Raw genomic sequence first — 24442 nt, forward strand, 5'->3', positions numbered from 1 at the left:
TGTCACACGCCACCCTGAATCCATGACATGTTGTGTACATCATGAGGGTGTAGCGTGTGATCATTGCAGATATAATTCATCGCTTGTTTTTGACGGCCGATTTCAGTGGTGCATTTAGTTTGCAACGCTGACAGTTGGGCTGTTTTGTAATAGTGGACGTTAAAGCCGTGGCTTTGTGTTTGTGCCTTTCCTGTCTGCTCATGTCATGTCTGTTCCCTGCAAAGCAGCTGGAGCGGGCTTTCACTGAACGGACTTGGACATCAATGGCTCTCTATCCTGTGGCACAAAGAGCTAGCATCCTGCTATACTTGCTATGCAAGAGGTGTGATGTTCCTCAGCCCCTGATTCACAGAGCGGAGCGTATATTGGAGGAGATTTAAAATCCATTACAGTTTAGTGCTCCCCAGGAAAATAGTTGAACAGAGCATAGCTAAAGCTGAAGTTAGGACAGGGCGCCCTCAGGAAAAGCATAACCACTGATGCCTCATTGATCATTTTGCCTGCATTTGTGTTGTATTACTCAACTGTATATAGATGTTTAATGATTTTTAGATTAAATGTTCATTTTTGACCCTGGAAAGCAGTTGGCAAAACAGTTTCCCCTCAAGCTTATTAATTGCTTTTTGGAGCTCCCAATCATATCTCATGATCTTCCTCAACAGATGGAGCTGCCCCCTGATTTAGTTCATGGTTTCCTTTTTTTTCTCCTGCAGTAATTACACTGTTCTTTTGTATTTTCCATAGGTGTGGTAGGAGCCAGATCCCTGCAGTGGTGAAATCACATTTCGCACTTGGGGTAATTTAGTGTGGACGTCCATTTGCAGCAACAAGACCTCGACATGAGCAACCCCCAGTAAGTATTACACCCGCCAGACTCTTGTTTGAAACCGTGTCCGAGAGAGTGTGAAATCTTAAATCTCTATTTACGAGCACACAGTCGTATGCAAAGGGCATCTCAGCGTGGTAGGATATGATTAGCCGAATGGGACCTGCATATTCTCGTCGTGCCCCTCCTGTGAATGACTTTGAACAGAGATCAGCGGGAAAGCGGAGCACGGCCTTGTCCGGCGTCTTCCGAGAGTGAGAGAGCGGCCGGCCATCTCCAGTCTCCGCTGGCATCTCTTAGCATTCAGGAGGGATGTTCACTTGTCATCTCCTCTTATTAATAATTACTCTGTGTGTGGTCCCCCAGACGGGCTGTGCATTCTGATGACAGCCAGGGTTGGGGCTAAGAGAAGGGAAAAGAGAGGGAGCAGGGGAATGGAGTGGAGTGGGAGGACGTGGAGTGGAGCAGAGTGGAGTGGAATGAAGGGTGAATGCAAAATGGGTTCAGTCAGCTGCATCTTCTGATTAAAGGCACAGGATGCTGCTTCCAACCAACACAGATCTCTGTCTGGGCCTCAGACCAGCAGATTAGTACGGAGGATGGTTGATCACAAGTTAGTTTGAAGGAGAACACTGGTACAAAAGATATGCAAGCAGATAATATAGAGAATATGTTGACTAGTTAGTAGAACAAAGGCATGATTTAATGCTGCTGAATGCCGGTGACTCTCTGTGAAGTGACAGATGGGAATCTCTCATGCAGAGAAAGGTCTTTGGAGTTATTTTCACCCCTGCTCTCTCAGACTTGATGCTGCTGTAAATCCTCTCTCTCGCTCTCTGCCTCCATCTCTTTTGCCCTCTCTCTCTCTCTCTCTCTCTCTCTCTGTAGGCCTGTAGCGTCTCTGCTGTGGAAACAGTGGGAGGCGGGATGGGAAAATGTATTAGATGCTCAAATACAACAAATTCAAAGGGATTTATCGCACATATTTCACACAAAAATGTAATGAAATTTTTCTTTTTTAAAATGCCCATCTGGAGTTTACATTCAAAGAGTATATTTTAAAAAAAAAAAAAAGAAAGAAAAAGAAAAATTAAACCACCTTACAAGCATCATTTTTAACACAAAGGATACAGAAACACTGATGAAGCAGTGCCCTTCCTGTTCGCCTAGTATGGAGCTGTTTGCACTTTTTTTTTCTTGTTCAGCACACAAAGAGGGAACACCAAACACCCCGAGGAGGCCAGTGGCTTTGAAACAGGTCAGCTAACATTTACTGTAACTAACCTCAGAGTCACGTGATCCTGTGCCACGCTGCTCTTAATTTGTCAGCACGATGAAACCATCTCTGCAATCACTAGAATAAAGTCTGCTGATTGGCAGGTCACTGCTCAGCAACTATCGTCTACAGGACGTTCACCTCATCATTGTGTGTTCACAATTGCAGTCTGCAGTTATTGTACACGAACTGCATGTTTATGGGCAGTATATTTTCAATATTCCCGTTTGGGTTTTTAGTCACTGGAGAGATTGATGCCCTTATGAGACTAGACTAGAATCTAATGTGCTACATTAACAGTAAACAGTTTACAGTGAACTATTTAGGCTACAATGAGTCATAAGTGTTTATAGTGTCATTCAGCGGAAATTTCTAAAAATATCAAGTCTTCCATTTCCTTAAGTGTAATACGGTGATTTTCACTTCTAAAATGTTTAAGTCTTTTTCCAAGCATAGATTCCTTTTCAAGATAATACACTACATGACATAGTTTAAAGTATAAGTCTGATGACTAAGACCAAACTAAGTGAGATTAACGATCCTATTAACAAGTATTGTCTCTGTAATCCAAACCTGATGTATTGCCGTTCATTCTCAATCCTCCGTGCCATACACCAAAAATGATTAAAAGCACAACATTGAGCCACACTGTTCGACTGGATGACATGTTCCTCCATAGTGATGAACCTGGGCACTGCAGTTTGTTTCGAGTCCATCCCATATCCCGTCGCGGTGCAGTAAATACTCACTAACACATCGGATGTGCATTAATATCTGGCTGAAAATAGTCTGCACCAAATGCACTTTTGCTGCTGTTTGATTCACTGAAACTAAAAACAACAGTGCCCTGCTGTCTTAGAAAATTACTTTGTCTTTTTAAACGTATGTATTTCCAAGAGACTATGTACTTGTGACCCATATTGAAGGTTTATGTCATCAGTGGTAATGAGTGGACTTGAGGCTAAGTGTAGGAAAGGACTGAGAACCAGACTGACATGTTGTTGGTGTTGGTCTTTTCACATAATTTTTTGACGGTAAGAAAAATATACAAGAATGACTGTTTTACCCTTAAAAGTATTACTGTGTATCCATATCCAACATAGTTTTTGTTGGTCACTGCAAATGCTTATGCCTCACATTTGCTGTTTTGTTGCAAAGTCTGCAGAGTAGGCATCATTTTCTCTGCGTGGTAATTGAGGAGATATGGTCATAAAACAACAGATTCAAAGCTGAGGCATTTTCTCCACTAAACTAAAAAGAAGACTCCAGAGACTAACAAAACACTTTCACTCTATATTAATGTAGTGGAATAGTCGACTGCTGTCATTTCCTCCTTAAAACAGCTGGTGTTACCGAAAAGATCTGATCTTACAAATGGAGGCTTGTGTCCTGACAGGAGCTCGTGTCAGGGCTGCTGCCGCTGCTGGGAAATCTGGCTGGTGCCCATATAAGTGATTTGGCACATTGGTCCCGCTTTCCTGATGATATCAGGACAGTGAATTGCTCTGCACCGAGGAGAAGCCAAGTGTCCGTATACAATCTTATTGGGTAAGACAGAGCGTTTGGGTAATAGACAGTTGGCCAGAAATACAGTTGCAGCGAGCACTCAGAATGACAATGATACCGATGCCCTCTGCAAACCACCAGTTCATGCTGAGGCAGCACTTTAAAATCCACTGAAGTGACAAAAGCGGAGAATTTATTGCTTAGAATGGGTGATTTAAAATATAATGTGACAGGTATCAATCTCTGCCCTTGTTACCTTGATAGAATGGTTATATTATACCCTGTTTGATCGCTGCTGTCGCCCTGTGCTGAAGTCACATTGTACTGTAATGATCATAAGCTGTTGTCAATGTTAATCTTGACCTTTTGTTAACAGTTATTTGTCCATGGAAAGTTGGCTCTTGCCCACACACCTTTTTTATTTTTTGAAGCACTGCCTTGCTGTGTAGTCACACCTGAGTGAAGGCTTAGTGCTGTGCTATAGGAGATGTCAGCTACAGTTTCATGGCCATTGTGGGAATTTGAAGTAAAGACAACTCAGCCGCAACTGCCTCTTACACCAAAAGTATCTGACAATACAACACAGAGAAAAGTTGGGTGCAGATGTCCATCATCTCAAACTTGTCTGAGGCCCAAGTTCGTTGAACCAAAATGTATTAATATTAATAAAGATAAAAGATAATGTAATTTGAGCACATTCAAAAAAAATAATCTAAATAAAAGATGAAATGGAATCTCATTTTAGTCTTAGTCTCACACTGGTTTTAGTCTAAACTTTATATGTTCCTATATGAACAGACTCACTCCAGGCTGACAGCTAACACGGCCCCATCTACAGCCCTGGAAGTTAACATACTCCCTCCTGATGTATCTTATGTCAGCATTTGAACCTCCTTTCTGTGCACTGGCGTGAGTATTCAGAGTAAAAACACATAAATTAGTTTTACTTTCTGTTGAGTTCAGCAGTATTGGACTTCAGTGGTATTTGAGTACCTCCCTCACAGACGGATGCAGAAAACTGAGGCGGGAATAGATTACAAGTGAGAATCATTTAAACTCCACATCTATTGAATCACTGAGTATTGCCAAGAAGATGCTCCTATTGAAAATGTCCAAATGAAAGACTGAAAAGGGTGGAGACGTCATTGTGACTACAAAACATGTAAACTTGATCACATGCTTTCTTAGTTTTTTATTCAAGGTAAATAATTATTACGTCTGCCATGTCGTGACTAACGGCAGTCAAAGAGTTAGAGCTGGGGAGTCCTCAGCAGGCTATTATATCTTATATATCTATTGATCACTGCATGGTGATTTATAGTGATGTGATGGAAAAATTCCAGGGGAATAAATATGGATCGCCTGGAGAAACCAAGCCCTGGCAGTAATTATGCACAAGGAGGAAATAGACGTCCTTTAAAACATGAACTGGGTTTTAAAACTACTATGTTCTCTAAAACACCAATATATTGGCATATACAACACATTCCCAAGAAAATATTACATCTTTGAACAAAGCACTAAAGTTGCAATGGAAAGTTGTTTTTGTGTAGTAATAGTGTAATTACTGTAATAGCTGTACTGAATAGATGACAATTCAGGAAAAGTTGAGCTATAAGAAGTTTAATATATTATTAGATATATATTATAACATAGCAAGTTATTGTAACAACATCTTTAAGACATGGCTGTAACAGCAATACAATTTAAAACAATACCAGACCAGCATTTAGAAACATTAGCTAGTTTATAAGCATGCTTTTTCCTCCTTCTGGGCTTCATGGTAAACTTCAGCTCTTACTCTGTATGGGTGTGAGGTTTTCCCCTTAGCCATGCAAGCTCTATGTTAACCTTTTTGCTTCCTCATGGCATTTGCTAATATCACATGCCTCTGAAAAGATCCCAGCCTTTAGCATGCTACTGGCTGTCCTTGCCTGTATTGTTGAAGGGAGCAAAGTGTTCAGATGTGAAGCCTCCACTCCCTCCCCAGGATGGCAACCAGCCACTCCACTGGGCTCTGCACATAATGGCTCCTGGCCTGCTCTGTGATTGTCTGGAAATGTGATTTTGATGCACTAAACAGTTTGTGTCTGTCATGACTGATTAGCGTCCTTGTTGCGGTTGGTCAGGGGTGCCAAGTCCGCATATAACAGCATGTTATTATATATGGGCATTTGACCCTCAAGCTGAATAACACATCTAGCAGGACTTGCATAACGAAAGCATCAGATATTTAAAGGAGGAAGGGCGGCACATTTTCTGTGGAAGAATACGACAATAAGAGTTTGTGTTCCATAGCCGTAGTGTGCCTGTTAAGACAACATAGTTCAAGAAATTCTTGGTTTCCTGTGAGAACAACAAAATAACCTTTCAAGGGAGTCCATTAAACCACTATTAGTCAAGAAGTAAGTCAGGAAAAAGAAAGACCTATTTTCCTTTCCAGGCCTGCCTACATTAACATTTAAGAGGAAGGTGGGTCTGCTCAGTGATCTTCTACTAACTGTTTCCTCCCACTGTTTCACCTCCAGCACAGAGGTTGTAGAATTCACCAACCCAATGGCCTTTGTTCTCTCTGTCTTGTAATCAATGCTTTCCTCCACTGTTAAGCACTGGAGTTATTGATGTCTCCACACTGGCTGCACTGGGACGGCTGCCAAGCCGTGTGAGACTCCTGTTCCAGGGCGACTTCTCCTTGTCCGCTATTGGCTAAGCTGGTGGGATCACAGCCCTCCCTGCACGTTTAAGTTTTAAGACCTCTATGGCAGATAAAATGATACTTTGTCTGGTTCTGCCAAATATAGCTAACCTCACAGAGAAAATACATAAATCAAAATGGAAAAAACAAAGATCTGAGGAGTATCCTTGAGTGCATCAGCTGGGAAATAGCATGAAAAAAAAGGTGCTTTGGAAAGCAGTCTAAGAGAATGTAAAGTACACATGATCTGCAGCTGATATCTGTAATCTTTTAAATCAAGACACTGTTAATATTACCATATGTGTGGAATGCAAATTGCCATATTTACTGTAGTTCGAGACTTACTTCACTGCATACTCTGCTAATGAGAAATGTAAATCATCTTGTCATCACTTGCCAGGTAAATGTGTCCTTGTTAAGAGTGCCAGCAAACACTGCTAACAAGGAATTTCACACCATGCTCGTGTTTTCATTCATCAAAATTAAGCGAAGTCCTAGTTGTTACTATCACATTTTGCTACTTGGAGTATTTTCCAAGTACGTGCACTGGCTAATTCAAACAAACGGCTCACTTCCATACAACCTCTGCTATCTTTTAGCTACAGCGTAATGCTCTGGTCTGTTTGTGTTCCAAAGGGGTCCTCCCCAGGCCGGAGCCTCAGAGCTGGAGGTGATCTCCCAGCAGGTGGAGGAGGACAGCCAGTGCGTGGCCCCTGTCCAGCTGGTCAGCTTCGCCTACAGAGACTTGCCTTTGGCCGCCTTGGACATATCCCTCGCTGGATCCCAGCTCATCTCGAATCCAGATGAAGAGGACAACAGAGAGGGGTACATCCCAAAAATTCACTCTGACACCACATTTAATGACGTGCTGTTGCTTGATAGTTGGACCACAGTTAGTAAAACGATCTCCAGAGTTGATTCTGTCATTAGTTGTGACTGGTTTGGCTGGCCTGAAACAGCAACTTGAGTGTGGTCATGTGACTGTATTCAAGGAACGTGAGGCTCATGATCTGAAACTACATGAACCTGAACATTTTCTTTTCCACAGTTTAAAGCATATCAAACATCATACATTTCAAGGAAGCCGGAGACAAATTAGTAGCTTGATTATCAATGAAATCTTTCTATAATTAATTTGTATAATAAAAAGACCAAAATGTAATTACATATTGATTGATGTTCCTGATGTTTTCCACCACAGTTAAAAAGATATTGGAAATATGGCGGCTGAGACATTGTCTCTGCTTGTTGCTTGAAGTGCTACATCCATAATTAAGGCAGAATTGCAATTACTACAATCTATAATCTAGCCTGGCAGAGAAAAGCTCTGCCGTCACTCTCTCCATTGCTCGTTATTGCACATGGTAATTACACCTGGCGTATTGAATCACCCCTCATTTTATATTAGAGTCCGGGAGTCGAGGATATTTGGCGATGAATTTATTAGTGTCACCATGTTAAATGGACAATGTGTCCACTGATGTGTTCATTTCAGCTCAATGACACAGCAATTTCTCGCTACCAGACAGGCTCCTGTTTATAATGTCGATTTTTTGGCAGAAAACACAGTGTTGTTAGCACCATAGCTTCCATGAAATGTCAGAGTCCTGTGGCGGTGCTTTTTCTGCCCGTGAGGCCTGCTTGTTCAGGGTCCGTGCTGTTTTCTTATCACCATATCACCATGCTGCCGGCCCAGTACTCTCAGGACAGGACACGCCCCTCTTAGAGCACCCCTGTAGCAAGTGTCCATGGCTCTCCACTCAGGAAGCGTGACTCACAACCCTTTGGCATGCTGCGATGCTGGCATTCATGCAGAGAAAGTCGACAAACAGCAGAAGCTTAATTAGAATATCCAGCATTTCGGCATCCAAACCCCGGTGTGTCAGCTAACCATGTCCGGTTGGACTTTGCCTGGTCTGGCCCGGTCCAGTGCGATGTCTCTGTGGGACAGAGGGCAGGGACAGATGGGTCCTGTCCCAAACACCCACTCTCTCACCGTACCTCATATCTTTCTCACTCTGTCCTGCTCACGCACAAAAAAAAAAAGAGATAAACACACACATAGCAATGCCACAACAGAGGGCAGGATCTGGCAGCCCAGCAAAATTATCATCACAGAGGGCAGTCTCATATGGCACCATATGATACACTGGTCCCATGGGATTTGGCTTTGTGCAGTGGAAAAGTCATGCAGCGTCAAGACATCTCTCTGAGGGATCTTTCATGTCAACTCTGTGAATATTCCTCGTATGAGAGCATGTAAGAAGGCCCTCGTTTTGATCAGAGAAACACCCTCTGTACTGTCCAGGAAGCTAGACTAGAGAAAACAGTGCTACCAATGTGAGCGTTACAGCACGTTCAGTGATCTTTTTAGATTGGAATTCCTGATTTCCAGGTCACAGGCATTCCAAGACGAACCTGTCATCACAGTTTCAGACATACATTTGTTGTTTGGAAGTGCCGCTGGAAAAAGCTGCCTTCGTGACTCATGTGCATAACATCAGAGGAATGACACAAAGGTGGGATGTGTTGCACGCTGCAAGTTTTTAAATTAATCAAGAATATCAAAGGACTCTAATGGCAACACAATGATGTCAGCTCTATTTTTCTCTTGTTTATTGGAATGCATAGTCCACGAGACTCCTCTGCATGCTGTAGGCTAATTTTAACACTTAGTAAATTATTGTGTACAAGAATGTAACCCACTCATCGCCTCGCTGCTGGTGTTGCAATGGCTTTGTGCTTTGATTTTGGTGATTAGCTGGACAGTTTGTTTCCTCTAGCTACTACATTCCTGAGTTGTTTTTATATTCTAGTAACTGTTGTTTGGTTTGTGAAGTTTATATTAATCTATAGGAGTCCTTTGGATCGGATTTGGGCATGGTGAAAGGAAAAGCATTAAGGTCAAACAAATAGCTTCATACCAGTGGTCAGAGGTGGGAAAAGAAAGGGCCAATTACTTGTAAATTGAGCCCAAATCTTTGATGATGAGACCTTGGTTTTGTTTTGTTCCCTATGGCTGTGAAAAAAGAGCAGAAGAATACACACCAGAGATGCACATTTAGCCTTGCATGGCAGCTTCTCATGGCTCTTTATCAGGAGGCGTGGGCGATTATGTAGGAGGTGGATGTTCTTGCGGACTACAAGGGGCACACGCAGTACTTGCAGATTCTGTGCAGTGGTGAGCTGGATGGAAATATTATTAGATTTTGGCAGCACCATCTTCTCCAGAACTTGCTGGAAAGTCCAAGATGAGGATGGTGCGATTTCACATTCACCTTTGGTCACTTTATTATTGTCTCTCATTTGTATTATTGTGTTATTTTAATTCAGCCTTTTTGATATGGGATGCTGTTTTTGGTAACTACAGATTATCGGATTTGTTTAAAAAAATGTAGTTGCATGCTTTGTCATGTTTCTATATTTTGATTGAGCTGTAGCAGCTTAACCAACCTTGCAGCAATCCATGCCTAATAGGGCTTTAATAGACGTGTGTAATTAGTGACAGCAGCTGTTAGTGTGTGTGCAAAGCGTCCACAAATTGACTTTAAAATAATTTGGTACTTTAATTATTTTTCAAATTTGGTTAAAATTTGGAAGCTGTAATAAATAATGTATGATGCATCTGTTTTGTCCCTGATTTTAATCAAACCCTTATTTTCATTTTTTTTTTTTTTTTGATGTCACCAATAATGTTACCAGTACTGTCCCTCTACAGTCATTTCAGAACATGCCATAGATCACAGCATACTCAGAGGACTCTGAGATAATGCGATTGGAAAAAAAAAAATTATATTTTTTATTAGACATGTAAAACATGTAGAAGGAATTACATTTCATGGGTCTGAACAAAGGTGCAATGTGGTATGGTGAGATTTTTTTCTCTGCCTTAATCCTGATCCTTATCATGACCTCCAGACTGGGAGGCTCCTGGAGAGGTTCTCCCTGCCTGGTCCTGGACCCCCCAGCTACACATCCTGTGCTTAACCTGTCCCAAGTTATCCCCAGATCAGGCAGCTGCCCACAGCAGCAGAAGCATATGCTGTTGATCTCCAGGGTAGAGACTGAGAAGTGTGAGGCACTACAGCAATGACAGATGGTTCATATGGGTCAACCTGCCACTTTGACTGGAGGAGAGAGGAGGCGGAGGGGATAAAGGGAAGGATGGAGGGTGGAATGGTGCTGGCGACCCTCCTCCACACTTTCATTCACATAGCTGCCGGCTGCAGATCACAAGGAAATGGCTCCATTTGATGAATGTCATATCTGTCCATGTTGGACAGCAGTGTGGGATTAACCCTGTGCCGCGTTGCATGGTGACAGCCACAGTTTCTAGGAGATACAATGTCGGTTGAAAGGTCGGATATTAGATAAGCTTAAGTGCGCCCAGGCCAGCCTATATTGATTACATTACTCAACGTAGAGCTCAGACTTCCCCAATAAAATAAGTTCTCTAGCCACTTTTCACTCACTAAAATGAATTAATATAGCAGTATGTCAACATGCACATAATCAAACCTAGGTTGACAATACTCAAGGTTGAAGTAAAATGGAATTAATAGAAAAATGTAGACTGTAGAATATAGCACTGAAGGACCTTGCCAGAGTCTAGTATGAATCTTGGCAGCAGCAATATTTCATGGGGCTTTGGAACCAGAGCCATACTATACCTGTTCTGTGTTGATGGATGTCTGAAAAGAGAGCGGGATTTCTCTTTTCCCCCCCTTTGACTCTATTTCAAACACACAGAGGAACAGCCCTCTCCATCAAATTGGCTCTCTTGCCCGGCACCATGTGCGACACAATAGATGACATTTGAGTGCAGGGTTTGAGGGTTTGTTAATATTCACAGACATGCAAAGTGTGAGATTGCTTTTTAGGCTGAGAGCGAGAAAGATCAAGTGTCCTGGTGAAAACCCATTTATCAGGGACAGCTTGTCTGCTGCTGTGCACATGGAGCCCCATCCATCTCCATTTGCTTAGTATCTGTGGCCCATTTCTCTGGCAAAGACCAGCTCCGAGTCCCCTGTGCTAGGTTTCACCATGGTGAAGGATAAAAGGAGAAGGGAGATGGTGGCTGAAAAGTCAGGTTATACGGGAAAGCTGTATGCATTTTTATATGATACAAAATTTTGTTTACTTATTATTCAGATGGAATGCAAAGCCTAAGCTTTATTTATTGGTATCTGTAATCGATTTGCCCTTTTCATTTGATTTGTTAATTTACCACAAAAGTGTTTGCTAATTCCCCAGGCATGTGACTGTAACAGATTAATAGCGATGAGGCATGGAAGTCCTGAAATGAACAATTGATTACCTATGATAACTTCACTTTATTCAGCACATTTATTGCTTTGCTGGTTTTCCTCTCTCAGGGCTTCTTGCTTCTTTTGGCTGTGATAACACAGATGACTCAGCAGTGGTTACACAGGAAAGGATTTAGCCAGTTTCTATGTTGGCATTTGTTTTGTTTTTCAAGCAATCTAGGCGGATGCCCCACCTGTATTTTCTCAGGAAACAAAAGCCCTCGGGTAAAAAAGAAAAAAAGAAAAAAAAAGCATGCATAAATTAAATGCCTCTTCAAGTGTATAAAGGAAGTTCAGGAACAAGTGTAACGTAGAGAGTTTGGACAGCCTGAATGGGACCAACCTCTGCTCTTTAGTAGCCTGCAGGTGCACAGTTGTGATCCATTTTCCCCTGCCCGAGCCTGCTGAGTTTAGCAGATTGGTGTGAATTGGTTGAAGTTTATAGTGGAGGAACCACAGGGCTATATAGTTATCAGCACAGAGAGGGAGAAATTGAGAGGAGACAGAAAACCTGAGTCAAGTAGTATCATTTTAAAATGCTGCCGGAGTGGTATGTGACATTGACCCTTACACATTCAACTCAAAAGCTTTTCCCCAGTGTTCACATATTTCTCGCTGTTAGTCAGTCAACAGATTTAGTTATTCTCCTAACAATTATGTTGTTATTGAGTTATTTAACAAAAGTCTAATTTTCAGGTGTGCTTGATTAATCATTGGCCATCAGGCACAGCGATCTGAGTCTTGGCCATATAGAGAATTTTTTTTATTTGTTTTTTTTTTTAGACTTATAGCATGATTAATCATTTTGAAAGCAAATGTAATTGTGCTGCAGCTGCCACAGGTCTGTACCCTAATGTGCTGGAGTTTTCACCAAGCAAAGTTGCTCTGTTGTAAATGTGCAATCAAGACATCAATCAAGAGTTCCAATCAATTATTTAGAGGCCTTCCACAGCAGTGCAAGTCATTCAGAGTGACACCATTTTCGGCCTTCCTTTGCAAACATTTTGAGGGAGAGGTTGGTGTTTGCAGTTCACTGGTTGTTTGTGTGTGTGTATGTGTGTTACAATCAATACTTCAGACGAGTTGATAGAGTCTTTCAGACTCATTACTTCTGAATGAATTTTTCCTGTTGCAGTCTTTCCCCTCTCTCTCGCTCTGTCTCTTAATTCACAAACAGAGCACCACCTCTCTCATTTAATTTCCATTTAACTTGTACCTAATGAGTTTACATTGTATTTTATCCTCTCTCAACGGGAGACGGTATAATGAAAGAGATGCTCCTTGTGATAGGCTCCTTACCTCAGTGAGAGTTACTTAGCTGGGGCAGGAGCCAAAGCTCTGTCCTGTCTGTGTGAATGGGCCCCAGCAGAGTGACCAGACACCTTCCTCTGTGCCAGTCACTCTGCCTGATGTCTTTGTCTGCTCTGTCCCGTCTGGCCATTTTGCTGCAGCCGGCGTCATGTACAGCATGCCATCACTTCCATCTCAGGCCACTATTGATCTGTTTCATGATCTAATCCCCCTCGCTCTGCGCTGCTGTCAGGCGCACTTCGATCGTCCCTCAGTGTGTTACCACTGCAGCCGCCAGCCTGTTGATGTCTTTATGAACCTGTCCACAGCACATGCCACACTGCATCTCTCATTTCCCCCGACACAACGTTCTTAGCAGTATGTGTGTGTGTGTGTGTGTGTGAGATGCTTGCCCGTGCATGAATAACCTTTAAGGTATTGCCCATTCGATCTGCACCTGCCACAACCCTAGAAGAGAGTGAGGTGATTTTCTTCCTGGGCTTGCTCCACCACTGAAGCAGCTTCACTTCCTCATAAATACTTCAGGTCCTCGGCGTTCAAGGTTTAAAGTGATTTCCCTAAAATTAAGTTTCTGAGCTTGGAGTAATCCATCACTGCCATTTACTCTGCTTCCAGACAGGGTTTTTCTTTACAGGTTTATTAAATTAATACCTTTTCTTCCTCGCTTGTGGGAGAGGTCTGAATGAATTATGATTCCACACAGTATGAGTTAAATCATGCTTTTCAGTCCTGAAGGTAACTGAGGTTTCTCTTGGAGTGTGTTCAGCTCATTCCATTTTTTAACTAATGGTCCACAAATGTCCGGTGAGTGTGTGTTAGGCGTATCATTAGGTAAATGTTTCTTTTTCTTGGCTCTCCTCCACTGGCAGATGGGGTTTGACATTGTTCCTTGGGAACAAATTGGTGCCGGGGAAAGTCTCCATGGTATCTGCTAATGATACCATTACCCTCCACCACCTCTTTGTCACCCCAGGTGTTGAGCTCCTAATCTGTTGGCACTAGCTGGTACTGAGGGTTGCTGCAGAGGGCTGAGTGCACCAGTTAGCCTCTGGGAGAGCATTGACACAGCGTGGCTGAACTCCATCCTCTATCCTGACCTTGGTAAAGGATGGAGAGGATGAGTATCTGTGCTACACCGGAGGTTCAGCTGCAACTGCGAAATGTCGCCGCTGATTAGATTCCTCTCTCTCTCTTTTTCACCTCAAACAATAATAATAATAACTTTAGCTTACAATGCAGAAAAATGGGCAAAGAAACAAGAGACCAGTAGACAAGTTATTAATAAAAAAGTTTTGGATGTAAAACCAGAAGTAAGCATGTCGAAAATATCAATAACAACTCATTGCACAAGTGAGGTGATAACTAAATCTAAACCTTTAGGATTTGTTTCTTTTCATTGTCTTGTGTGACAGTTAAGTGAACGTCTTTGGACTGCAAGACAAAAAAAAAACGACACATCTGAGGTCATGTTGTGATGTTCAGGAAATTGTAACAAGCATCTTCACTATTTTATGACAAATTAAAGACTAAACGATTGATCAAATCAATTAATTATTAAATAATCGTTGGCTGCAGCCTTTCTTCCAAGTAGATTTAGCTAACTTGGTGGTTTGTTTAAACATATGTGACCTTCTGACCACTCATATTTCATGCCCCTCATAAATAATTAGGACAAAATTAGGACAAATAAGTCCCAAGTTATAATAAGCTGGAATTGTCCTTTAACTCAGTCTGCATCTTTCTCTGTTCTCTCTTTCTCATTCTTCCTTCTCCAGCTCCCCCTCCTCTCTCTCTGGCTCTCTCTCCAGTCCACTTTTGGATGAGTCCCAATGCCTTTGAACCAGCTGCACCCCACTTCCTCTCTCAGTGTTTGCCTCCTTCATTCTGAACTGAACGAAGAGGAGAGTAGAATAAATTGCATCCTCTCTTGTCCTCTGACAGAAATTGCCCATAGCTTTCCTCCTATGGGGGACAGGTGACAATGGATAGCTGCTATTTTCAAAGAAACATACTGCCTTCCTCAGTGTTGCCTCAGAGAAAGGAAACACACACACACACACACACACACCGTTCTCTTTACATCTGGCTTTCTAAGAGTACACCTAAGTAGTGTGTGTGTGGAATACAGAGCTGTGACAGGAAGGGAAAGCCCTGTGCGCCTCTTGGAGATTTGTCATTATTTATTGACCATAAATCCTCAAGAGTCTCAGTCAGTCACAGTCTGTGATTGGAGGAAGTTGAAGGAGAGAGTAGGGATGGATTTAAAGGCAGGCCTGACACTCACATCTCCTGCACAATTTACCTGGACAAGGAACAAACACACGAGGGACATGGCATACTCCACACTAATGGAAAATATATAGCAATGTGGAGGAAGATGTATAAAGCAGTAGCTACTAAACCAGCAGGCCTAACAGTGTGTATAACTGAGATCAGGCTGTGTGTGTGTCAATTCTGCCCCAAAATTCTCCCTCATCCCTTCACTCTGACGCTCTTTCAACAACCAGTCAGGCACGCAGGTATGAGAGTACAAACATTATCACAGAAAAATCAGATGAAGACATTGACATTCAGCTGAGCAATCATCTTTTTGGCTGTGTGAGACTGCGGCCTCCAGATGGTGTACATGCAGCCCCACTGTCATGCCGGGAGAGCTACATCATGCGGTCAGCCAGCTAGCTAGTCAGTCCTCCAGAGCTCAACCAACAGTAGAGCCAGTGAGCCAACTACCGGCACCGAAACAGTCGCCCAGATGGGCATTTAGCCCGCCAGTCAGCTAGCCAGTTTTCATGCAGGGACCTGCCCTGTCACCCAGTGAAGCAGCAGGGAGGAGAATTAAACACAGGAGACTCTAATCTCTCCAGAACCATACTTTGCTGACTGTAAGGTTATAAATGTGTGATGCATCTAAACAAACACAGAGAATATAAAACACCTACTGAGTCAGCTGTCAGCTCCTCTATGGATGTTCTGATGTTTCAGGCATTAAATCTATAAGTGCTATATATACACGCATGACACAAAAGACAAATTATTTTATGCCTGAATGTGGATTACAGCAGATGTCATGTAATCTTTTTCCAAAAATAGACACAAACAAACTATAGATGGTGATGCACAAAAGGAGAGCTTTAATGGGAAGTGGAAGGTTGTAGAGAATGAATGGTTTTCAGAGGAGATGAGGAAAGGGGCAAAGCAGCAATGACACCATGAATTCATGAGCGGAATTACTTCATACTAATACATCACCTCAGTGCCAGCAGAACATGTATTTATGCTTCACATTAAATCCAAGAGCGTATATTAATTTCAGCATGCATGTTCTGAATTTGCATGCAGAATAGTGCCCTCTGCTGAGAAATATTTAGAAGAGCTGAAAATGGAGCAAAGTCAAGGTTGAATACGCCTCACAATTTGTGTATCTTGACGTTTCTTGTGTTTTATTGATTTGACCTTGGATGCTGCCTGTCAGATCTGTACTTCTGTACCAGTATTACATTTTAAAATAACACCACAACAAGACCATTTATCTTTGTACCCACAGCTTTCTCTGACCGCCTTTTCTCCCCCTCCCTGTCTCTCACCCTCCTCTGCCTCCGGTCAGGTCGAACTGGCTGAAGCCATGCTGTGGGCGAAGGGCAGCGCTGTGGCAGGTCTGTCTGCTGTCAGCGGGCTTCAACTGTTTCCTGGTGGCCTGTGTCATTCTGGTGGTCGTGCTGCTGACGCTGGAGCTGCTCATAGACACCAAGCTGTTGCAGTGTGAGTAGTAGAAACCGAGACAGTGTGGCGTCGCCATTGTTATTATCATTCTAATAAGATTTGGTTGTGAGGACATGATACTGGGGAGGCGGTTTGTCACACACATTGTTTATTGTCCTGACTTGCAATATGCATTCTTGGAGAGGGAGAGAAATGGACTGCTCAGCACAAACGTTTATTAAGTGTTACACAAAGGCATTGGGTTAATAGAGGTACAAACTGGAGACAAATTAGTATGTTCACAAGAACTTAATTAGAGAAAAAACTAAGCAGCAGATAGATCATGTAGTTCATCCTCTTGTTGACTTGACTGAATTGCAGTTTGGATGGAAGAGTATCTGGCAAAAGGGTTAGAGGTGGTCAAGCTATAAAGTGAAATAGAATAGAGCTAAAAAAAACAACCTGACAAAATGTTACCAAAAATTGGTGTTTCTTTAATTAAGGATGTTTACATACCCCAGGCAATATAATGCAGGTAACAGCTGTGACTAATATACTGTAAACAACTACAGTCACTGTCCTCTTGTGGCATGATAACATTAACAATGTTAGTGTGAATATGTACAAATGAAAGTGACGTAGTCACTAAAGCACACCCTTGGTATACTGTGTTATACTGTACTACACTATTGTTAACAACACTTTACATATTAGAGGCCAATATACCAGCCAATATTGGCTTTTTGCAAGATTTAATAAAAACAAGAAAAAATTGTGTCCAATACATAGTTTGTTCACCAAATAGAGCAAAGAAATTAATTTATCAACATCAAAATGTCACCTGTGGTCACAATTGTTTTCAAAATCAAAAATCTTTGTTACGCAATAATTTGAAAAAACTAATTATAGATTTTTTGGATTCCTTTTATTATGATACTGTACCTGTGACTATTCCGGGGGGTACTGTGCCTAAATGAAAGCAAATTGACTATAATTGATTATTAGACTTGTTTTGGCTTGGATTGGTGACATTATTGGACTGCAAGATTTGAATTGTAGCTATGCTCTGCCATGTTTTTACATAGATTAATTTTTTTATCACTCATGTGTCAGCACAGTGTATTACATCTTTATATTCGTATAACTTATCATGATATTAGCAGTCTGTGAATGTTCTGTGGTTGGTAAAAGGTTACACTGTACTGGACTATATTTTACAATACTGTATGCTTCTAACTATACTAATACTATACTATACTATACTATACTATACTATACTATACTATACTAATACTATACTATACTATACTATAATGTCAGGTGTTTGATTGTAATGTAGTTCAGTTTTTGGATCTAACTGATGTGCTACATGTGCAGAGGGCCTGTAAATACTAACTGCTAACCTGCTCTGAGAGATTTACTGTATAATGAGTCTGTCCCTGGTGATCTAATCCTGGGACCTGAGGCTCTGATCAATCATGATCTGGGGAATACAATCCTCCCATTAGTTTTGCACAGTTAACACAAAATGTCAGGTGGTTGAACCAATGTCACCCCAGTATCACCCTCATCTACATCATCTGGCATGGTGGAGACAACCTCATTTATCATAAGTGGAAGGTCAGGAGTCATGATCTGCTGGATGTCACAGTGCTCAATGAAGAACACACAGTGGAAATGTCGCTCCAGCAGTGTCCAAATGCATTTAGTTCTTTACTGTTCCCTCAGGACTGACTGACTGACTGACTGACTGACAAGATGGGGCAGACAAAGGAAAAGTAAGACGAATGCATGAAGGGAAATTAGCAGACAAAGAAATAAAGCAGTAGAGAGTTGGCTGGTGGATGAGTGTGGGGACGACTGGAGGAAGATGAATGGACTGATAGACAGATCACTGAGCACAGCAAACAAAGACAGATGGGGGGTGGTGCATGAAGGAAAATGCTTCAGATGACAGCCAAGTGCTGTTTGAGGCTGTCCACAATTAGCCTGATGAATAGACAGGAAGGTACAGACACATGCATGTACAGTATGTGGTGAATTCATATTTCTGATGCTGCGTCATGCCTCTTTCTCTTATATGTGCATGAGTTATGTGTGCATGAGTGTGCTCATTTTTTACCACTATACTGCACCTTGTCAATGTTACGCAGCAGTTCGGAACCATAACAATCAAACAAAAAAAACATACCACAGCATCCATCTTTCACCACTTCATGTCACAGAAACTGTTTAAGAGAAAAACTCAGTCACTCTGTTTTATTCTTACAGTTAATAATGCATTCCAGTTTGCCAGCATCATCCACTGGATCAGCCTGGCCATTCTCTCCGTGTTCTTCACTGAGGTGAGGCTCTATCTTCCCCTCGCTCCACACAAAAACAGTCTCACTTACAGCTGATGCAGTGGCCTGTCGATTAATGCTCTGTTGTGCAGTATGTGTGGCCGATGAAGTACACGAACAATTGGTCTCATTAGAATACTAACAGCACCATGTAACGCCACATGCCCTCTGTCGCAGCTTCATTAGATTCTGATTAGTAGAGGTGAACTTGTGTGTTGCTCCATTAATCGCGTACTTAACAGAAGTGACGATGAAATCCCACAACAAAGATCTACAGCAGTATTCTGACGGAAATTGTATAACTGCTGCTGTTAAAGCTGGCACAGTTGGTCCCTCTCGGGTTATTCGATTGATCCGCAGCACAAACACTTTAAAATGCAGATGGAGCTTTTCTGTGCTGCTAGTTTTAAATAATTTCAAGGCCGCAGGTGTGCTGTATTGATTACCATTTTCTTTACAGCCAGCCACATTTGTCTTAGTTTCCTACACTCGACCACCCCACTGCTAACTTTTGTGTATCTGGAGTTTTGCTTATCAATAAGAGCAACCCCTCAGTGATACATCATCGGTGCAGAGACAGCAGGAAGGCTGGTTCCTGCTCCCATGCAGCCTTGAATATCTGAAATGAGGATGGGGGCAAGGGGATGTCAGAAAAAGAAGAGAGACAAAGGGAGAGTTCTATGCCCTCCGCGGCCCCTGCTGCGTCAGCAGAAAGAGCTAATTGCGGTGTCTCGTATTGTCTGGATGAAATCCTATCGCCCCCACCTGTGATGTGTACGAATATGATGTCATTGATGAATTACCAGTAGGGGGACGAAAGAAATCTGAATCACAGCAGCAAATGCCATTTACTGGGACTGTCGGGTTTATTATTGGGAATTACTTCCTGGTGTGCTTTGTTTCCATCATCCAGTCTCTCAATGTTTAGCTGTCACTGTTTTCCTCCATCTTCCCAAGTGTGTGACCTGCTCTGTGTTTCTATCTCCGTCTCTCTGTCTGCCTCAGACGGTGTTCAGGATCGTGGTGTTGGGGATATGGGATTACATCGAGAACAAAGTAGAGGTAAGCTCCCCTGGGTCCTATTAGTCCTGTTACTCAGGGCCCCCTTTTCACTGCAGTGTCATTCCCTCAATGTCAAACCACTGTGGAAGCTACAGACATAACAGTAACCCAAGTGTGTGTGTGTGTGTGTGTGTGTATGTATGTGTATTTTCTCAGGTGTTTGATGGAGCTGTCATCGTCCTCTCTCTGGCCCCCATGGTGGCCTCCACAGTGGCCAACGGCCCCAGCAGCCCCTGGGACGCTATTGGCCTCATCATCACACTGCGCATCTGGAGGGTCAAGAGGATCATTGATGGTGAGGCTGGGAGGGGCTGGGGGCTGATGTCCTCTGCCTCCTGTCCTTTACTGTCAGGTCACAGAGATAGATACTGCAGTGTGCTCCCTGCGGTATCGGCTACATTCAATCTTTGAGGGTGTTTACTCAATTATTCCCCCCCCCCCTTTTTTTTTTTTTTATCAATTTCTACCAGGACCAGTGGTTGGAAGTCATCTGTCATAATAAGCCTATACGTAGTTTGAAGCTCTCAGATCAGCCCCTACATGCAAAGATCATATACTATAGGTGCATACAGTGCATTTTATTTATTGGGAAGGTTTTTTTCTAACAACGTTGCTCCCTCTTGTGGTTTTTTAATATAGTACAGTACAGGTTCAAAGGAATGGTGGGTGAGTGTGAGCGCTGTTTTAACATAATCCAATACACCACCACAAACTAATGTGTAAAGGTTTACCATAACATGAGAATATTTTCTGACTCAACCTCAACAAAAATGTAAGCCTCTCCTTATCAGTACCGGTGAGTGTGGAGAACATCAGACTTTTATTTCAACAAAACAGTGGTTGCCTTTGATATTTAGAGACACTCTGTAAAATGATACACGATCTACAAGATGCGCTTTAAGAAGGCGAATTAATTAATGAAGTCAATGCAGTGGTTAGTTGAAATTAAAATCTACAGGCAAGATTAAAGGTTTAGTTTTCTGGACTACAAACTGACAATAATATGCCCCATTTTTTTTAGCCTATGTGCTGCAAGTGAAGGTGGAGATGGAGCTGGAGATCCAGCAGTATGAGAAGGCCAAGGCGGTGAGGGAGGAACAGCTGGACCGTCTCACCCAGATTTGCCAGGAACAGGCGGTAAATCCTCTAATCTGTCGTCATTTCTCCTACCTTTTTACGATCTACAATTCATCTCTTTTGTAACCAGCAGAGGGCAGCAAAGCGCCATGCAAGAAAAATCTATGAAATCTGTGCTCCAAACTGACCGTATTATCACCAGATAATACTTTTACAGAGGTTTTGTGGATATCAGATTGCCAGCACTGTGCATTATCTCAAAGCAATCTACTGACCACTTAACAATTTAATAATGATAGTTCTATTAGTGTTTCTAAGTCGTATTACACAGCTGAAACCACAGAGTGCTTCATGTTTCTCAGATGTGGAGAGTCTACTGTAGGCCTTACAGTTATACTGTATATGGACACTACACTGTGTATGTAAAAGTCAACTGCCATGCAAGCAATGCAGCAATATAATTAAACAGGGACATTACACATAAATAAAATGCTTGAACATAAGGAGACGGAATATTAGCAAGTAGAATATAGTGTTAAACTATCGCTCTTTCCTTTCAGTTTGAAATCAGGCAGCTGAGGGCCCACCTGGCCCAGCAGGACCTGGATCTGGTAGCAGAACGTGAAGCAGCCATGCAGATCCACCACATGTGGGGTAAACAGAGCAGCACTTTCCAGGAGGTGGACGGACTGGCCCCTGGGGCCTCTGAGCGTCACGGGCCAGCTAAAGCTAGAGAGCCCGGGGGGCCTGCAGGTAACTGTGTGGAACACCATTGTATTATAAGTTATCAAAGACCTCTGTGCACGAGGGGCAATGCAGACTGTTCTACGGTACTTCACCTCCACACAAAGTCGATGGTTGGATGCAGAGATTTTTCTCAGACTTGAGCCTTTGGAGGCAAGGGGTAGCTGAAATGTTATAGATGCTGACTCATACTGGAAGGGTGCAAGTTTACATTTTTAGGCGTTGTTGAGTAGAAGTCCTTCCTTATCCTAGCCAGCAACACTAATCTGTAAGACATATTAATGTTTCAAAGGAATGTAATGTGTGTAGGCTGCTATAGTTTCAGAGGCAAAACATATCAAAGCAAGCTGGACACCTCTGCAAAAGGTAGACAGCCCCTCACTTTGAAGGTCCATGTTGGAGAGTACCAACAGTAGCCATGACATAACAGTGCAGTGTTGGTGTCGTCTTCTAAAAAGCATTGCCTCACAGCCCACATCAAAATTCTGCTGCCACGCCTAGATGGACTATAAACCTTTCACACAGTGACAGGTCATAACTTACAGGGCTTAAAGCAACAAAGCGCTGTCAGTGCAGGTGATGCCAGGGCTCAAAACACTGAGGCTTTTCCTTTATCAAAGCTATAAATCATAGCGCGACCTGCCATACATCTGAGCTACGATGCTTCTCGTCAGACATCCTTTTAACTGGGGCTGCGCCTCTTAAACTCATGTGGTATTGATCATCTGGAAATGGCCCCTGTCACTGTTAAGGCTAAACAATGAGCGTCTCCTCTTGGGACATTCATAAATGAGTATGTGAGACCCAAACATAAATGAATATAAGCCATCTAACAGTCCTGTGGGACCTTGATCGCACTTACAAGAAACACTTGGACTGATTTAGGATGCGTGCATCCACATCCACACCAAGTGGTGCGCATTCAGGTAGTCAATTTCAATTTGTTGATTATTTTGTTTGAAGATCAGCAAAACAATAACTATTTTAATGATTTATAAGTTGTAAAAAGCTTTAAATAACTGTATTTTAAGCTTTTTTACATGTAAAACTCATTTCACCTTCTGTAATATGATGATTTTCTTATATGAATGTAAAATAAATAGCTTTGGGCCTTGAAAACATGATTCATTTTGGGCATAGATTAAATGATTAACTAAAAATTCAAATAAGTTGCATCCCTATATTCAGGTACCATAAGCTGTCACAGTAACACTATTCTTTAAATCCTCCTTATTAAGCATTTACAAGCAGTAAATGTAAAAAGCAGTGTACAAAAATGTGATAAATGGTTCATGAGGTCATTTTTTAAGTGTGGTATTTGTCAGCAATTATAATAATTCTAATAATTTTATGTTACAAGCATGTTTTATCACTATATTATCATTTATTATCTATTTATAAATCAGAATCCACTAATGGATGCCCATAGGAGTTATAGTTGTGAATGAACATATATCAGCTTACAACTACATTAAAGGACATTAAGGACTTAAAGTGTATTAAAAGTTTTACCACCTTCTATCTAACTAACCATGTTGTACTGATTCTAAATAATTAAAAACAAAATGCTGTTCACGCACTGTAATGTAAAACTAGTGTGGTCTCAAGTTTTTGTACACTAGCTTTTATTGTGTCTAAGACAAAGAAGATTAATTGTCCTTTTTTTTTTTTTTATCCTCCTCAGATCATCACGGTCAAGATGACATGAACAACTACATCAGCCAGTACTACAGTGAGCCAAGCAGTGGTGAGCATCGACAAGATCCTGCTTCACTGTTGTTGTTTTTTTGTTTTTTTACATACTGTAGCACCACCATATTTAAAGGCCCTGTACATTACGTGTTGTTCTTGTAGACATGGGGATCCCAGACCCTGCACGTGTCATCACCACAGCAGCCATAGACGTGCATCTGCCCAACAACCCCAGCCAGCTTCCCTCCTCTTTGGTGAGTGCCGACGCAGTGCCGTCCAGCAGGTTGCACCGCACCGGCAGCTCGGTGAGCGAAGCCTCCACCACCACAGTGTCCCGCACCAGCTTCAGCGCCCGCCAGCACAGCATCAGCAGCCACACTCTGGGCTCCACCACGGACTGCAGCTCCACGGTGCGCGAGGCCTCCACCTCCACAGATTACAGCGACCAACGCTGCTACCCTCCACCCTACAGCAGCCCTCTAGCTCTGGGCACTCAGCCACGAGGGAGTCCCAGCGCTGTGGTGCAGGAGCTGCTCTCCTCCCTGTCTGAGGACTCCTGCCTCACCCAGAAGGGCCTGGACCCTGTCAACCTTAAACCGCCCAGCCCGGCAGGTTCCACCAAAACCAGCCCAGAGCTGGAGCACAGGGTCAACATCTACAACAAGAGGAACCAGGAGAGCAGAGTCGGGCTGCACTCCAAACCCCTCATCCATCTGCAGGGCAACGAGCCTCTTCTAGAGGAGAAGTACAGGATGATGGAGCCAGTAGATGCCCCAGTCAACCGTCTGTCAGAGACATAAGACTCTGCCTGACATGTGGAACTTCACGACTCGCCCTTCAGATCAACCGCAAAAAGTAACGCTCTGCTAAACTCCAATGTTGTTGGGAGTCACTGGCACACAAGCT

General features: G+C 42.5%; 1 protein-coding gene across 1 annotated transcript; it reads left to right on the forward strand.

The window, feature by feature from the left end:
- Positions 1 to 982: 982 nt before the first annotated feature.
- On the forward strand, positions 983 to 24336 carry tmem266 (transmembrane protein 266). The gene is made up of 10 exons (XM_070830509.1): positions 983 to 1080; positions 6940 to 7128; positions 16525 to 16679; positions 18891 to 18964; positions 19967 to 20023; positions 20180 to 20318; positions 21045 to 21160; positions 21661 to 21853; positions 23529 to 23591; positions 23699 to 24336. The coding sequence occupies exons 1-10, from the start codon at positions 983 to 985 to the stop codon at positions 24334 to 24336; spliced, it is 1722 nt and encodes a 573-aa protein (XP_070686610.1).
- Positions 24337 to 24442: the final 106 nt, after the last annotated feature.

Source organism: Pempheris klunzingeri, chromosome 5 (assembly GCF_042242105.1).
Source record: "Pempheris klunzingeri isolate RE-2024b chromosome 5, fPemKlu1.hap1, whole genome shotgun sequence".
NCBI classification, from domain to species: Eukaryota; Metazoa; Chordata; class Actinopteri; order Acropomatiformes; family Pempheridae; genus Pempheris; species Pempheris klunzingeri.